Raw genomic sequence first — 18,681 nt, forward strand, 5'->3', positions numbered from 1 at the left:
TGCGGACTAGGAAGGTACAATAGGTATACTAGATTGTATAGGAATAGAACACTACCCCCCTTGATATTTTCGGATTCTATAATGGCGGAATGGGATATGCAAGGCTTAAAAAGTATAGGGGATTTGATGGGAATGGATGGGAATATATTACAATTTTCAGACTTGATGGGTAAATATGGCATTACAAGAAATAGTTTTTTTAAGTATTTGCAAATCAGGAGCTTTTTGGGTAAGAAAAAGGGGGGAGAATGTGGATTTCGGAAGAGTAACCTTATGGAATCTCTAGCTCAGGGGGGAGAGTGTTCTATACGATTCTGTTATGCCAGTCTAGCAGGCCTAAAAAAAGACGATACTGAGAAATTTGGAGATAAATGGGCAGGGAAACTAGGCGTACAGAGTCAACTTTTTTTGGATTCACTCGAGTTAGGATGCTCTGTGCTGTGTTCTGCTCCTCTTCAATCGCAGCACTTTAAAACTGTATTTCAACTCTATCACACACCGGACCGCATTGCACAGTGGGGGGCGACCACAGGGACAACTTGTTTTCGTTGCAATGCTCCAGTAGCAGACAGTATCCACATTTTTGCAGTGTGTCCCCAATTAGAGAATTTACGAAAGGGGATTGAAGATTTTATGAGGCTTACTCTGGGTGTAAATGAGATTTTAACACCAATGGTTATCATGCTAGGGGTTAGGGGATATAGGGACGATAATACTGAATTTATGTTCCTAGCGATGGCAGTGTACAGACTACTAATTGCAAGAGCATGGCGGGATCCTACTCCCCCTACAATACAACAATGGATTGCTTTGTTATTGGGGATATTTAACCTTGAAAAAGGTATATACGCCAGGAAGGGAAAAAGAACTAGAAAATTAGGATTAAAAATTTTGAATCCTATATATCGGTGGAAAGAGAGAGTAAGGGTACCCCTTGGTTAATAATTTATAAGGCTTGTTTAAGTTTTCCACCTGAATGTGTTGATGACTTATAATTTTTGTATACATAGTAATTATTTGGGTTATATTGTGTATTGTGATCTCTGTGTAGGTAAATGACAAATTGTTGTATGATGTGCCATCAAAATTTTAAATAAAAAAAAAAAAAAAAAAAAAGAACACACCACAATTCCTAAAATGAGTATGGTACCATCAACAAATGATTTATAATGTAACTAAAGTCCTAAAACCCTTTATTAACTACAATTCTTTTTAATGAGGTGATATCATGTATATTGGTCCCAAGATGGCTGCCAACACTTCTTGGATGAAGTGCTGACAGCCAATCAGATCAGATGTGTGGTTAGGCTCCGCCCAGATATATATATTTTTTTGAACCTAAATTACTCAAAATCCACTGGAGCGCATATCTTGAGACATAGCAAAGGCACATCGGGCTACCAGTCCCTACAATTTTGCCAAGTTTTGTGGAAATCCATTCAGCCGTTCGGGCTAAAAGTGAGTCCAACCGCCCTATGGAAATTAACATGGGGAAAACACGTTTTGGGACCCCCCTTTTATCTCAGCCCCCACTTAACGAATCCCCACTAAACTTTCAGGGAAGGAGCGGAGCGCAGCGAGGCAAATTTAAGGAAAATTACAGGCAGATTCCTCAACCGGCGCCAAAGTTATTACCAATAGAATGTTGCGGATTTCCTACAGAAAACAATCCTAACTATAACTATCTTGTAGCATGATATTTATATCAACGATTTTCAGCAGTACAATACTAATTTTGAATGATGACTTGGTTGTTCTGTGTTTCTCTCTACTTCAATTTAAACTTTCTTTGATCTTTTTAATGTGACCCTCTTCTGTGAACACGGGGTGGGTTGCAGAACTGGGTTCAGTAGAAATCCCTTATCTGTTTTCTAATGGAGAATAGATTTACTAGGAACTTGTTCTTTCAATATAACATGTTAGATGGTCTCTATAGTATTTGGTGTCACAGTTACATACTGATGTAAATCTCGGTACATCCGTGTTGTAGGATGTTGTGGTCGGCCCATATTTCTGAATCTGACAACGAAGCAGAATAATTTATCAGATTGCGAGCTCCCAACTGGGGGTGACCATGTTCTTCCAAAGGGTACCAGGGCAAGCGAAGGGAATGCATTCACCTGAAGTGGCATTTCCTTTGGTCTCAAGCCTTTACTTCCTCTTCCTTAGTGAACAAGTTTCTGGAAATTTCGTTCCCCTGTGTCCCTCAAATAATGAAGAGAGAGAATTATTGTAAATCAAGGGATCATTGCAGAAGAACATGATCAATGAGTGTTGAGGCTTGTACTCTGGTTACTTCCTGATTCTCGAGGCAATAGAATCCCTCCTTCATCTTCTAAGCATAGGTCCTAAACTGCCTTGCTCACAAAAGCTGTGTTTGAGGACTGTTTTGAGTATTCTGTTTTTTTCTAGCCACGGAATGATTACCCTGTAGAAGACTCGCACAACTACACAATGAGCTGAAAAGCGTTCTGCACGAGAAGGCCATAACACATACCGTACCTTTTCTGTGTTTTGTAATAGGAATTCAACCGAGAAGCCACAGAGCTTATCCTGTGGATGGAAGAAAAGTACAAAATTGCAGAAGATGAGTCCTATCGCGACCCGACCAACATCCTTCGCAAACTCAAGTGGCACGAGGCTGCAGAGAGAGAGATGAAGGCAAACGAAGTCCATTTTGAACAGCTTAAAAATGTAAGCATTCTTTCCTGTCTAATGTATCTTTTGAGTGAACAGCATGAAATGAATTGGAGGCAATCTTACACTGAATATTCCATTGTACATTTACTAGTTTCGGAGAGGTCGTGGACTAATGTGCCATGTGTTATAAATTCCCACATTTGTGATTAACACTGTTGTGATTTGCCAAATCATCTTTCATCCTGTTCTGACAGCAAATGGAGAATGTTGGTTTTAGGTACTGGTTAGAGAACAGAAAAGCTAAATTCTCACCCTGGGTGGATTGCTGAGATTATCTCAGACAGTTAGACAGGTTGGAATGTGGAATGGAATGGAGACGCATGTCATAGTGTAAGGTGCAGAATTGGAGGTAACTACAGACCTATCCATAAATCATGCTGCATGTCTTCGGTGATATAAGTTCCATTAGGGGTTAACTGCTGAAATGACAGTCCTAGAAATGTTGTAAGTACACTACCCTGCGTGATGCAATTCTAGAACACACCTCACTCTACCTGCCTGATTTCCACCAGAATATGGAGGAAGACATATAATGGGGCCAAAATATTAAAGCCTAACTATTGGGAACCAAACTTTAGTGAAGGTAAGTATGCACAGTTAAGTATAGGTTTGTTATAGTTAACTTAACATACATATACCTTGATGATCTTCAGGGAATGTAATGATGAAGTCAAAAAAGTAAATCTATATTTACCTATTTATACTCAGCTTCATAATATTTTGGTTCTCAATATTTAAGCCTCAGTATTTTGGCCCCACCATACTTTTTTCTCTATATTTTGACGTAGTCATTTCTCTACACCTCTAGATTAACAGTGCATTGAGGCATAAGCCTTAGCCACTGCCTTAGTGCAAGGTGGGATGACAGGAGAGAGGCCATTTCTTACTAACTATTTGAAGGCAAAGTTCCTGTGGACCCTAACACCTTGCAATAAGAAAAACTCCTTATTGCAGTGCAACCCAGGTAACAGAAATCACAAACAGAAATACATATGAATTACTGTAGTACTATCACTTCAGTGTCTGACTTCAAAGTAATATAGCCATCATAAACAAGCAAACCACACACAGACTGGTTGGTAAAAACACGTGTCCTCTCTACCCTGGCATTTAAAGCTTCCAGTTTTATTGCACTCCAAAACACTTCTAGCAGGACTGTCAGAAAGAACTCAGTAACTCTTTAGTACATCAGTGCCTTCGTTTTGGCTTTTATGCCAATTCATAATAGTAGTTTAGACTGTTCTAGATATTCACTGACATGTTTGTCCTAGGCATGGATATACTATTACATGTATTGTGTATTGTGTATTGTGTATTGTGTATTGCGTGGTTTTAATGTCCATTGGATGACCCATGCTCTTTTGTAATTTATGAGTACAATCTGCATTGATATGCCATGCTTGCATAGCGGTTCAGAGATTGCAAATTCTGTCCCCCCATTGGGTAAAACATTTTTTATTTGGACTTCCCAAATGAAACATATTTTTCACAATTCTATAAACTTTGCAGCTCGAAATATATTTAACAATTCAAACAATGTCGCTGTGTTCAGTTATCCCTTTGAAAAATGCAATTCAGTATATGATAAAGATATCCAACATGGTCATTGTAAAGTGTGACATATCCATTGTCACTGTGAATCAAAGTATATCAGCAGCAAGGAAAGTACAAACGAGGCACATTTAAAAAAAATTGTGAAGTATAATCGAAACAAAGACCCATACAAAGACACTTTGCTTGTGTCATGCGCACATGTATGTGCAGAAATCTGCATTCCAGGTGTTAACGTTTCCGCACCGTACAGGTATAGCATGAAAACTGCATGTATGATGCAAATTTTGTGACCATTTCTTTGCAAAATGTGCTCTGTACATGGGAGTAGTACCCTGCCACACCATCGTTTAGTCATATATTTGGGGCAATGTTCACTACTGGACACACATTACTTCCCGCCATTCTCCAGCTGAATGGACAATGCTCATTTGCTACACTTATTTGTCGTGCAAGGCTTGGATTTTTCAAAACTCAGTAACACTGATGACAGCACCCCCGCACTTAAACCTTTTCTAGTGCCAACGCTAGGACATATGTAAAAGTAAATAGAGAAATTCAGTGGATATCTTTTAAGAATTATAATTTAAGTGACACGCGGCTGTAAGGAAATGGGTGTTTGTGTCAGTGGTTTCTCACATACCAACTGTTCTGATGATTTGGCGTTTCACTGCATGACGTCTGGGGACAGTGAAATTATCCACTTGTCTCCAATGATATGTTTAAAAAAAATTACAATAAGTTCTACATTAATCCAAGGTTTAACAGAGGAGCAAAATGTTAGCAGCTTATGAAGTCCATAAAGGGCAACCTGCTGTCATTTAGGTCCACACCACCGCGGCGTGTTTCCAGAGGAAACATCTCACTTCCTCAGGGTTTCACTGGGGCAAAATGTGTAATCGTAACAATGGGTCAAGCAAATCTAAATACACGTATTATTTTTAACACACTTTATTGGTTTTTTCAAGGTTTGGGTCTTATACAAAAATAAGTACATTTGGTACATTTGTTATAGTGGAATGCATTCCATATACATTAAATGTTAGTCAATGCATTTTAGTTGTTAAATTGAGAGTACCTTTTGACGTATTACACTGTACAGATACATTCCATAAGCATCTACAAGACAATAACTAGATATAACCGCAAGTGCATTTATATAACTCTTGAACTTCTTTTTAAAAAAAATCTTTTTATTGGTATTTACAGGTTACATATAATCACAGACGTATAAACTTGACATTCTTAGGATGATCATCGCCTCGGGCCTTTGTTGCGAGATTGACTGTTCGACATTGTACGCCCTTAGGGACTGGCTCACAAGTAACATTTAACACTTATTTTCGCCTTTGACGTGTTTCTCGTTAGAACATAAAACATAAAACGCAACACATACATTGATGGTGGTTGTTTGTGACAGAAAGCTCCGACCAGATTAGAGGTTGGGTCAAGCTTTGTCTATGGAGGTTTGAAGGAGTCTTTGAATTTATCTAGTTTAGACTACATATTTCTGTTGGGGTGTCTTCCTGGTGTCTTTCTGAGTGTGGTGTAGTCTGCCCCTCTGAGGAAGATCACCCAGTTCAACCACCCTTTGAATGTGGCCTTGGCGGTGTTCTTTCAGTTCGTGAGTACTATCTTAGTTGCTGAAGTGAGGAGGAAGTCGAGGAGGTTTCTGTCCTCTGGAGTTGAAATGTCTGGTGTGATGTGTGCTGTGACGATTGTGCTGGCTCTGCCCGACCTGTAGTGTTATAGTCTACTTTTGCCTCATTCCTCTTTTTTTTAGTTCAAAATAAGTTTATTAAAAGTAATACAAGAGAATAATACAAATGCAAGTGAAGTATTATGAGGGAAAATAATAGGGGGATGGGAAGGGAGGGGGATCAGAAAAATGGTAAATAGAAAACAATGCAAAGTGAAATAAGCAATTCGAAACATAGTGAACTAATCATGGGTATTAGGAAATAAAAAGAAAATGTGCAGTAAATATACAATGAAAACAAATGCAAATATAACTGTGCAGTAAAACAGTTTAGCATAACGTGAGGAAAGAGAAAGGGTATCAAGGGGGTTTAGAAACCTCCTGCTGAGCAGGCCTTGGACGGAAGGAGCGAGTTGTACAAGTATCTAGATGCAACGAAATAGGAAGCCATAACTCAACACGCTTAGCTGCCAACTGGGCAGGAAAAACAAAAGCAGTATCAAGTCTATGATTGTGACAAACATTATACCACCATGCTTTGAAAGTAATAGTGTAGGCAGACTTCCAATTAATAGTAATTTGTTGAAATGCAACAGCCAACAATAAATCAACAATACGAACATTGAGATCAATCTGGTCCCAACAAGGGGATAAACTACCTAAAAAGATCTGGGTAGGGGAAAATGGGATACTGGTAGAAGAAATAATATTAATTTGAGCCCAAACTTGTAACCAGAAGGCGCGTACATCCTTGCAAATAAACAACATGTGAAATAAAGTAGCATTGGGTGATGTGCAAGACCAACATGTATCTGATGTGGTAGGGAAGCGTTTGTGGAGAGTAGAGGGGGTGTGTAGTAAACGATTGTAAATAAAAAATATAGATTGTGTTAGAGATGCAGCCCTAGAAGTTTTACAAATCTTTGTCCAAATCTTGTCCCAGAGAGAAATTGGCCATGATGTGGAAAAATCATTTTCCCAAAGCTCTTCCACCTTGGACTTAGGTCTGGGGATTGTATGTGCATGGAGGTGTTTATATATGACAGAGGCTTTAGGAAGAGTACGTAAAGTAGAGTGAAGTAGAGTGATAGGATCGGGTGAAATGGGAGAGGGGATGGACTTGGAAAGCTTATTATAAACTTCCATAACTGACGCTTTAAGGAGAAGGTATTTGGGAGCAAAAGAGAGGGGCAAGTCAAAAGTGGAGCATAAAGTGTGGAAGGATAAAAAAGTGGATTGTGAGAATAATTGCGAAATCCAAAGCAAACCCTTAGTTCTCCAAGATTTCCAGAAAATCGGTTTACCTCGGAGTAAAAGGTGTTTATTGTGCCAAATAGTGGAGGAGAGAAAGTCAGCAACACATACAGGAGGAGAGGGATTAGAGGATAAAAGGAGTTTGAGAGTGAATTTATGAATGGGAGTAAGGATTGAAGAGGGCTTGCGTGTAAAGGAAATACATTCAGCAAAGGAGAAAGGGGAGAGGAAAAGGCGCTCAACGGGCAGGGGGAATCAGGATCTTGTAGCCAAAGGGAGGATTGACGCAACGAAAAGGCCTTATGATATGCCAGGAAGTCTGGAAAATTGACACCGCCTTCAGAAGCAGGACGGATCAGTTTGGCAAGGGACATTCTAGATTTATTATTGTGCCATAGAAAGGAGGATAAAACTGAGTTAATTTTTTTTTAAAACTTAGCTGGAATAGAAAAAGGAATATTGGAAAGGGTATAAAGAACAATAGGGGAGAGCATCATTTTGATAGTGTCTAAGCGACCCCACCAAGACAAGTAAAGAGGATGCCATTTAGCCGTAAGGTCGGATAATTTCTGGATACATTTAGTAAGGCATAAGGAAATGGTATCAGGAATGGAAGGAGTGATATGCAAACCTAAATATTTAATATGGGAAGAGCTCCAGGTGAAAATGGAGGCGCTAAAGTCAGGCTTAAAGGTGAACTTAGTCAAGGGCAGAATTTCGCATTTGTCGTGATTAAGTTTATAACCCGAGATCGAGGAATAGGTCTGTACTTCCTCCAAAAAAGCGGGAACGGAAATAGCAGGGTTTGAGATGAAAAGTAAAATATCGTCTGCATAGGCAGCAAGCTTTATGGAGAGATCTTTAGTTTGAAATCCGTGAATATTGGGATTTTGGCGTAGTCTGGACAAAAAGGGTTCCAAAGCCAGGTTAAAAAGGAAAGGCGAAAGGGGACAGCCTTGGCGAACACCTCTACCTAGGTCGAAATAAGGAGAAATTTGGCCATTAGCATAAACTGCAGCTCGGGGGCGAGAATATAGTAATGAAATTAAGGAAATAAATTTAGGACCAAATCCAAACCAACTAAGGGTATGAAAAAGGTAAGGCCACTCAACCCTATCAAACGCCTTTTCAGCGTCAAGGGCTATCGCCGCGAGAGGATGTTGGAGATGGGAAGATTTTGTTAAGATGTTAAATAAAAGTCTGGTATTGTCAGTAATGTAACGGCCTTTGACGAAACCTGATTGTTCATCACCTAGAAGGTCAGGAAGCAAATGATCAAGTCTAATCGCTAATAATTTGGCAAAGATTTTGTAATCAATATTAACTAAAGAAATCGGTCTGTAGTTTTTGCAATGTTGGACATCCTTCCCGGGTTTAGGTATTAAGCAAATGTGTGCGTCTGAAAAAGTGCCAGAAGAGGAGCCTAATTCAGCAAAAGAGTGGAGAAGGGAGTGAAGTTTTGGAAGTAATAGTTTAGAAAAGTGAAGATAGAACTCAACAGTTAAACCGTCTGGGCCAGGGGCTTTGTTAAGTTTAAGGCGTTTGAGGGCAGTAAGCAATTCTGTTTGTGAGACATCAGATTCTAAGAACGAGAGGTCAAGAGGGAAGGATGTAGGGATTTGTATGGTGGAAAAAAAGTGAGCAAGAGACTGAGGAGAAGAGTGAGTGTCGGAAGTATATAAGGTCTTGTAGAAGTGGGAAAAAGTAGCAAGAATATCAGCATCCTTGTGTTGTAAATGTGCATTGGTGTCATAAACCGATTCAATGTTCACTTTGTTATGCTTGACCTTTAAGTAGTTAGCAAGAATCTTCCCAGCTTTATTCCTACCACCATAAAATTTAGCACTTGACTTAAGTAGATACAAAGAGGCATCTTCAGTAGACTTTTCATTAAATTTAATCTTAGCAGCAACCAGAGATGTCAGACTATCCGAGGAATGAGAAGTAAAATAGGCGTGTTCCAATCTCTTAATGTCATGAAGAAGGGTTTTAGTGAATTGACGAGATGCTTTACGCTTCTTAGCGACAAAATTAATAATAAAGTCGCGTGTCGCCGCCTTAAAAGCATCCCAGAGAGTATGTTTTGAGATTGGGGGGACATCATTAAAAAGGAAAAATTCATCAAAAAAGGTAGTAAAGGAAGCGGAAAATTTGGGATCAAGAAGAAGGGCATTATTAAAACGCCATATTTTAGGGCCTTCAATTTTGGGAAGAAGCTCAACACTGACTATTACAGGAGCATGGTCCGAGAGCAATATTGGACCAATTTCCGCCGCAGTAAGTGTTTGGGCAAGTGCATGGGAAACAAAAATATAATCAAGTCGTGATTGGGAGTGGTGATGGGGTGAATAAAAAGTAAACTCTTGTAATGTTGGGTTACATAAACGCCAAGAATCTACAAGCTTATGTTGTGAAATAGCTTGAGTAAAGAGTTTATGTGGTTTTGTGGGGATATAAGTAGCATCAGACTTCCTGTCCAAAAAGGGATCGAGAGGGTGATTACAGTCACCCGCAAGGATAAAGTTATCATCCATGAATTGGGTAATGTGGGGAGAGAACTCGGCCCAAAAAAGTGGCTCACCGTTGGTGGGACCATAAACATTAAGAAGAGAGATTGGAACACCTCTAATCGATAGCCTGACATGAGTCCATCTACCATTACTATCCGAATCCTGAGAGATAACTGTGAGAGGGAGCGACCTGCGACATAAAATAGCAACACCATTACGTTTGCCATCACCTTGTGAATAGAGGACTTCACCCACCCAACCCCTCTTAAGCTTTTCAGATTCTATATCAGAAAGGTGAGTTTCTTGAAGAAAAGCAATGTTAATATTTAATTTAGCTAGATGAGATAAAATACGCCGTCGTTTAATTGGAGAATTAACACCCTTAACATTCCAGGAGATTAAATTTAAAGACATAGTTTATACAATAAGGCAACAAATTGGTAAAATAAGAGATCAAAAATGCAACCAGTAAAAGTAAGTAAATCAGGAAAGAAAAAAGAAATGATCAGAAAAATAAGAAGAAAGAAAAGAAAGAGTTGCACAAGAAGAGAGCAATATGCAAAGCAAATATATGCACAAGTGAGAAAAAGACCCAAAATGAAGAAGTAAGAAGTAGAAGAAAGAAAAGTACCATAATAGAGTAAATGAGAAAGTGAAGGAAGGAAGTGATTAAAATGGAAAAAAGAGGGAATACAGCCTGAGAAAAGAAAATTATCAGTATTATGCAAGATAGGAAATCGATTCAGGGGGGAGAGGGAAGAGGGCAAGAACAAAAAACAGAGAGAGGAAATGGAACTTGAAAAAGAAAAATAATCATCAGCAAACATATAAGGAAATCGAGACAGGTGGAAAAGGGAAGGAGATGAGAACAAAAAGAAACAAAGAAAGAACAGAAAACAAGAGGAAAACATACTTACAAAAGGGAAAGATGAGAGGAAAGCGAGGGGGGAAGGAGCCATATGGGTAAGGCAACACAACTGAGGTCAGCTGGGCAGGGACCCGGGAAGACATCGTCAGACAAAGAAGGGTACCTGTGGAGACAAAGAAGGGGAAAAAGAATAATGAATTGCGAAACAGTAGTTAATGAAAAGACCAGAAAACAAACATCAATAAAACATCATAAGAAAGAAAACAGTCAAACAAGTGAAAAACGCGAAAAAGGGGCGACCATGGCTACAGCACAAGAGAAAAAGACAAAGGAAGACATGCGCACAAATCAACCAGGACTGGAGGATGAAGGGCCAGAGGCGTCCATGGCAGATGAACGATGTGCATTAATGAAACTCTGCAGTCTCACTGGATCTTCGTATGCAGTCGTCTTGTTGTTGTAGGTGACTTTAAACAGACAGGGATGGTACAGTCCGTAGCGAGCACCCATGGAACGAAGGACCTCTCTCATGCCTAAGAAAGCTTTTCTACGATTTGCAGTTGCTTTGGCGTAGTCCTGAGCAAAGAACAAAGGAGATCCAGACCAAGCCAACTTGGGGATAGCTTTAGCAGCTGTGAGAACCTTCAAGAGATCAGTGTACTCAAGGAAGTAGATGATGATGCCCCTTGGTCGTTGCGAGGAGGACATGGACGTCGGTAGACGGCCAAGGCGATGGGCACGCTGAATGTTGAGAGACGTTCCTTCTGGTAGATGGAGCAACTTGGGAAGAAAAGTTTTGAAGAAGGCAGGCGGGTCCGAACCCTCAAGACCTTCCACTAAGCCGTAGATGCGGAGATTATTCCGTCTGCCTCTGTTTTCTAACTCCTCCACCTGCTTCTGGAGTGCTCCCACCTGTGAGGATAAATGTGTCACTGTGGTTCGGGTTTCCTGAAAAGAAACAACAGACTGCTCAACCGAGGAGACCCTTGTCTCAATTAGCGACCAATTGTCTGTTAGAACTTGAAGTTTGGCGTTGGTTTCCTCCATGAAAGGGCGAAGTGTCCGGATCTCCTCAAGAAAAGGACGAAACAATCGTATCTCTTCCAGCAAGAGTTCCATGGGAACAGGTGTTGGCTGTTTGGGTGGTGAAGGGGGATCTTTTTTTAGTCTATGTTGGTTGAGAAGAATCCATGGCTGCCTCCGAGCCAGATGAAGCAAGAGACTCCTCTAACTGAGAAAAAGCTGAAAAAACTTTAGAGTTTTTCACAAAGGCGACCTTTGTAGGTGCTTTAGAAGGTAGGCGGGACATAGATTTAAGTCGCCCCATAAAGAGCAGCCGGAAAGGAATGAGTAAATCGTGTATCGTCACAGCATAGATAAATGGTTAGAATCACCAACAAGTGTGAGGAGGTATATTCAGTGATAAAGAAGAGTCACTTGAAGAAAAGTGCAGTACTGGAAGCTGATCTCGAGGTGTAGTAAGTAAGGGATAAAAACATATAAGTCATCGAATAGAGCTGAAGAAGTAAGGAAGTCGCCAGTTTAGAGGTGCATGTAGAAAGAGCTGGAGGTTATATCACATGTTACACGAGGAATACAGCTGCACCAATGAAAAAGAAAGCACATTGACATAGATTCTAGGGTAAATGCAATGCGCATCCATTAAATGCGCGTAGGAATTCAGCAAGAGCAAAGAAAGTCATGGAAATGATGTAGCCTGCCAGCAAATGGTGAATGAGCAAGCACAATAACCATCCAGATGTGAGGCGGTCCAGGAAGGCAGTGAAGAAAGTCCTCGAAGTATTAAAGCCACTATGGTATAAAAAATGTGCTCTTTAGTGATGAGACGACAAGCAATCTGCCGCCCTCACATAACTGCAAAACAATGGCAGTAAGCTGACACTGCAGGAAAATTGAAGCATTATATGTGGCGCTATGGAAGTTTGCTGTGAGCTTCAAAAAACATACCAGCGTGAGAGCACAAAGCACTAAGTTGCATAAAATGGCGGCTGCAATATGATGCAGTAAATTGAAATAAGTGAAATCACTCACAGGGCGTCTTCATGACGAAGCTTCATCAATTGGCAATCAGCACAAGAACGGCGGAAGGTAGCCGAGCTCCACGAAGCCGCCAGTGTAAAAACAAAGGCAGAAATGCGCTCGTCCACACATGAGAAGCGCACCGGGTCAGGTCGCTCAAAATGGCGGCCGCGTACAGCGGAGCGCCCTCAGGGAAAGAACGGCAATTATTACCGTAACCGCCTCGATGAAAAGTGCTGCGCGGGTGTCAGAACATCGCTGAAATGCTCCGACGGCTGGCCGTAGTCCACAAGAGTAAAACCAGGGAATTTAAATGACGAATCTCCCGGGTCTGCGTCAGAGCCTCAGTCAGGCACCGCCATCACCCACGGGCGCCAAGCCACGCCCCTTGCCTCATTCCTCTTGACACTGCGCGTAAGGACATTATATGTGTAATAACGCTGTACGTACTGGTCTATACTTTGCATCCTACTTCAGGGACGGCCACAAATTAAAGGCCCCTGAATGCCTCCACTATAATGTCCCTGTCCATCGATATGTAATTCTTACGTAGTCCTCGGGGTCCCTCCCGCCTTCTGGCAGCGTTCTCCGCACTCCCCCAGCTCATGACTTCCCCATGCCACATCACGGCAGAGCTCTCCCACTAGGCGGCCATCTTAGGTGGTGTCGAAGCTAAGCCCCCCATCTTTCCACAAATTTCACTCCACTTTCTGATAAATACCGTCATCTCACTACAAGACTGGGGTGACCATCTTCAGCACAAGCTCGACGCAGATGGTTTGTAATACAGAAATTTATATACATTAGCAGCTCCAACTTTAATGCAATCTTCCTTGCCCATCAAGCTTATCTTCCAATGCTAGATACAACAAATAATACAGCTAGCATGCATTATTTTACCAATCTGAAAGGTACTCGGTCAGATACAATTTCAATAAAAGCTCAGCAGCTTTAGAGCTAGCTAACGAGCTGGATGATATTTTTCACACCCAGCATACGTACATCGCAGGTAATACATTACCAGATGCTCTCAACAAATCCAAGAGCAGCTGCCAGGACCGGGAACAAGATCCATTAGAAATATACAGAAAACCTCCACTTTTGGGTTTAAACCATCACAAAATCTCTTCCTACAAGGGAGAAAAACAGGCAGCCAGTGCTATTCCAGTCCACGCCCATTCGCAAGGTCATAGGGAAATATTTTTCCATTATCACATAATCAAGAATTCATACATACCTCGCTTTCTTTTTTGCTCATTCCGAAGGTTTCCACTAAGACAAAAACAGCTCACTATTTCCACATCCTCTATGCTCCCATGTGGCTATCAACACTTGTTTTCAGAGCTACTCCTACTCTCAGATTCAAATCCCATTCATCTTCGGGCCACATCAAAACTGTTGACTATTTACCAGCTCCAAGTCTTACCAGTCTCTCCACTTCTGAGCATAGCTACTACATTCTAATACTCCAGGGTCATAGACATTCCTCAGGCCTGCATGGATAGCTTATATGAGGCGGGAACGAAAATAACACTCAAAGCGTCCATGTTTTTCTCGAATAAATTCTGGTTAGACTGTCTACACTGTACCCTACACCCGTTGAGAGCATCAATGTAGTAAACTCTGCTTTCTCTTCCATCCCTCACTAGCTCAGGATCAGTGCATATCTCTGCTAATGTTCACTTCTCAGGAGTATTTGGGCATGGACGTTCATCACTCTCTCTACCTTTGTTCCTCGAGAGTAATCAAGCTTTCTATTTGGAGTTTTTTTTACCTTTCCCTCTGGGTACCATTGTCTCCTCTGGAATGGCGACCCAATATCGTTCTTTTCCATCTTATCAAATCACCTTTTCAACATATTTACAGGGTGTTCTTCCAATCTCTCAGGTGGATGATCGCATTTCTGTGGTTTCTCGTTTCAGCTTGCACAGCCACTAAATATAGGATTTCACAACAGAAACCTTTTTTCTATGTTTCTTTAAGGAATACATGTTTTTCAGAACACATTTTTACTTATTCCCAAACATTCCATTACAATTTTACCTCAGTCAACCTTTCATACTTCATATTTTCCTTTTCCAACTCCAACATCAGCAAACATGTTCTTCATTTTCTAGATATCAATCGATGTCCTAAATTGAGACATATTTCATTCTGTTTTTGTAAGGCAAAATACAAATTGCAGACAATTCAACTATAAATTTTGTTGGGGTAATCTACCTACGGCACTTCAGTGGCAACTGTAACAATTGCACAACATTTTGCTGCACAAGCACACTCTTGTCTCTCCAACACTAGCACACTTCTAACCTTGACAGCATGACAACATTATACAAGGGCGGTATATATCTCAGCAAACCTTGCAGACGTTCCTTTACAAAAGATCTGCCAGACTACAACACAGAACAGAACCCACACATTCTCGAAAAGCTACGAATTTCAGTCACCACACTTCAGTGTTGCAGCTTTAGGTCAGGTGGGTCAAGTCATCTATTTCTCAGGTATTTATGGATATGGTTATTTCTATTTATAGTCACATTTATATATAATATTATCCTACAAAGCATGCTGGTTCCATCATGCTTAAAGTTTTTATACCATCATACATGTGTACAATTATATATATGGATATATTTTTTTTATATAACCCTTGTTTTAGTAATGTTTCTTTATCTAAAGCTTATACATTTGAATGCTTTCAATCCCTGGATCTATGGGGATGTATGACGTTAGAACGCATACGTTTACCACGCGTTCCATTACAACGCGGTCGTAACAACGAAAGTTGTTACCACGCATTGCGCTGGGGGGGCGCAAAATTAAATAATTTAATTTACTATTCCAACACCAGTCCCCGTGGATAGTAGGGAAGGTGTTGGGATAGTAAATTAAATCATTTACTATCCCTGAGCGCCCCCAGCGCAATGCGTGGTAACAACTTTCGTTGTTACGACCGCGTTGTAAAGGTATGGCGTTGTAACGCTTGCGTTATAAACGCTGCATACCGATCTATGGTTATTTAAATGTGCCGACAGATATGGACGAGGACGCACTGTGAATATTAGATTTAACTACCACTTGCCAAAATGTATTCTCGCTGACTCGAATGAACTTCTATTCTTGACAATAGACTGACATAGACCTTTCAGTAGAAGTGCGAAAGAGTTCGATATTTTCTTACCTTGTTGATCTTACGCCTTGAGGAAGTGTTGGCTGTGCCTATCAAAAGTTTCCTTATCAAGATCGTTCCTAACCTCAAATACATTTTGGAGAAATCAAGAGAACATTCAAGTTTCCAACTTAATTTCACAGCTAGTACTAAACTAGATTCTGAATTTTATATACAACGAACAATTCCAGAACAACCTACTTGTCCTGGTCTTTGAACAAACGCCTTTGAACATTCTATTTTCAAGAAATAAAATGTATAAGACTCTGTGACTTGTATATTCAGGGTTGTACATGTGTGGGAATGGGTTTGAGGCATGAGAAATATTAAAGCTGCAAATGCTTTAACGAAAGAAGGTATTTATTTGTGTCAGTACAGTTCCTGCTCAAGAAAAGGAAACATTTCGCCAAATCAATTTGATCCGGATCAATTTAGTCATGTCGGTCTATTTGCAGGTGGGAAATCAGCTAATTAAAGAGGATCATTATGCTCAGAAAGCAATCCAAGCCAAGGTGATGGAGCTGGACAAAAAGTGGTCAAAGCTCAACAACAAGATGGCGGAGAGAGGAGACAAGCTGCGACAGGCTGGGCAGCAAGAACAGCTCATGGAACTACTACAGGTCAGGAAACAACCCATAATGTGTCATACTGTGGAGGTGGGTTCAATCTGGAAGAGATGCCTGTGTGTGCGTTCAGCTTACATTTTGTTAATGTCTTATTTTTGTTGATTTTCAAAAAATTTAAAAGCAGCAAGCTCCACAAGTATTTTCTATTGATAGATCAATTTTCCTTCAGTCACACTGTCATCTACTAAAAGCGATGTAAACATAAATTTTTTTCCTTTGAATATTTATTAGTTATATATTTTTTCTTATTCATACCCTTTTGATGTTTTTCAAATCTGTACCATTTGACCCCCAAATGCCAAATACTTTTACAAAATTTTCAACTTTTTTTCAATATTTCATAAACTTTTGTTAGCTTATCTGTCTATCTGTCTATAAGCAGGAGCACCTAAGTCAGCATGTTGTTAGAGGAAGCTATAAAACCCCATGCACAATAATTGCCATACAGATCTATTGATGGGAAATATTAACGCTTCTATACTTAAACTTGAAGAGTGTATGGTCTTCATTACAATGTAAATGCAAGTAAAAAAATCAGGAGCTTTCCCAGGTGGGATTGGCCTGTCTACTGTGTTTCAATTCTGTGAATAACATAGAAGAAAGAGCAGCTGTACAGATTCAGAAGCATCACAGTTTGAAAACAGATAGTGAACTGAGTGCTCAGGGAAATATTAAAGTGAAACATTGGCAAGTTAAAAATACTTATTAGGCTGTACATATGGAATGGTGCAATTGACAGGAGGCGTTGTCATGGCTCCTTCAAACTAGCAACAGAGCCTTCAGGACCTGCATGTATCCTCTCTCTCCTCATCACAAGTTGCGAAATTCACAATTTTTCTGAATGTCCACTAATACAAACCATCTCTCTAGTGTTTCTTTTTATGATCTGGCTTGATAGCTCAGCTGTCGCCAGACAATTATGTGAGTACCTTTAGAGGGGTGCTATGGCTACACCCACCGTTGGGAGCAAGGCCGGACTGGCAACCAAAACTGACCCAGGCAAAGTGCTTGGCCGGCCCCCCCGGGGGTTGGGGTGCGGCGAGCTATTTGCCATGGCTAGTTTTGGCCGATTTCGTTACAGTGGCCGATTTTGCAGCTATGCTGCAAAAACTGCCCTGTAACAAAATCTGCGCCCACGGCCCCAAAACCGGCCCCAACCCTGGCAGCCCACCAGGGAAATGCCCGGTGCCTGCTACGGCCAGTCCGGCCCTGGTTGTACATTGAGCAAAAGTTGTGTTCCTCCTTAAAAAAAGTGTTTGCCGTCCACCCAGTTGTGATCATTTTGTTTATTTATCCAACTGCCAAAGCCTGAACTTTTAGGAGCACACACATGACATTGGTATGCCATTAAAGCATCTTAGACAACTAGATCATTTATGCTGCTTTTTTCTGGCAGCAGGAGGGCATTCATGAACCTACATGGATGTTTAGATCTGGCTTTACAGTGCAACTGTCTCCTGACCTTTTAACCTACATTAATATTTTTCTATAGTTCTTTGCTTGCACAAAATGCATACCCATTCCCATGCAATTTACTGATAATGCTTCACATTACTATACAACATTCCTTTAAAACCAGACCTATTGACATTGCCAATGCTTATTACTGAATAAATGTACAACCCTTGGTACACCTGACCTAATGTCTCTTAGCTCAAGGCAGTCTAACTGTCAGCCCCTTCAGTGAAGCATGGAGAGTTAGGATTTTATAAAAGGCCAATTTAGGAGAGAAAGGCAGCATAAACCAGTGTTTATGGTACTTCATAAAGTTCTCAAGGATTGGACTAATGTTATCATATATGAATCTATATTTGTCTCTCCTGATGGAATATATTTCGATACTGCAATGCAAAACAACGCATACTTTTACCACAAAGTTATTAGTTTGCAAGTACTATTACAACACAATTTTTTTTACACATACCATTAGATAGCAAGTCCTGGAAATGCTTTTAAAAGGTATTACAACGGATCCCTTTACCCGGCATACTTTTTCCACACACTTCTTGTTTTAAAAAACACCCCTAAAATACGCTAAATTCTACATCCAAATACACTACCATACACAACACAAACTCAACAACACTAACATAATCCCTCAAACATTACCCCCATCACAACACTACCCCTTCCCCCAGACCTGTCCCTAATTATTATTATTATTATTATTATTATTATTATTATTATTATTATTATTATTATTATTATTAATCGGGTTTTATAAAGCGCAAACAACCCGGAGGCCTCGTAGCGCTGTGTATAGT

At 40.4% G+C, this 18,681-nt stretch overlaps 1 protein-coding gene across 1 annotated transcript in view; it reads left to right on the forward strand.

The window, feature by feature from the left end:
- The window catches only part of SPTBN5 (spectrin beta, non-erythrocytic 5), a 2,284,272-nt gene that overhangs the window by 631,274 nt on the left and 1,634,317 nt on the right, over positions 1-18,681 (forward strand). Inside the window, exons 23-24 of the mRNA XM_086937224.1 lie at positions 2,524-2,694; positions 16,247-16,411. Of these exons, the coding sequence (XP_086793350.1) occupies positions 2,524-2,694; positions 16,247-16,411 (336 nt within the window). The remainder of the gene's footprint in view (positions 1-2,523; positions 2,695-16,246; positions 16,412-18,681) is intronic.

Source organism: Lissotriton vulgaris, chromosome 9, assembly GCF_964263255.1.
Source record: "Lissotriton vulgaris chromosome 9, aLisVul1.2, whole genome shotgun sequence".
Classification (NCBI taxonomy): Eukaryota; Metazoa; Chordata; class Amphibia; order Caudata; family Salamandridae; genus Lissotriton; species Lissotriton vulgaris.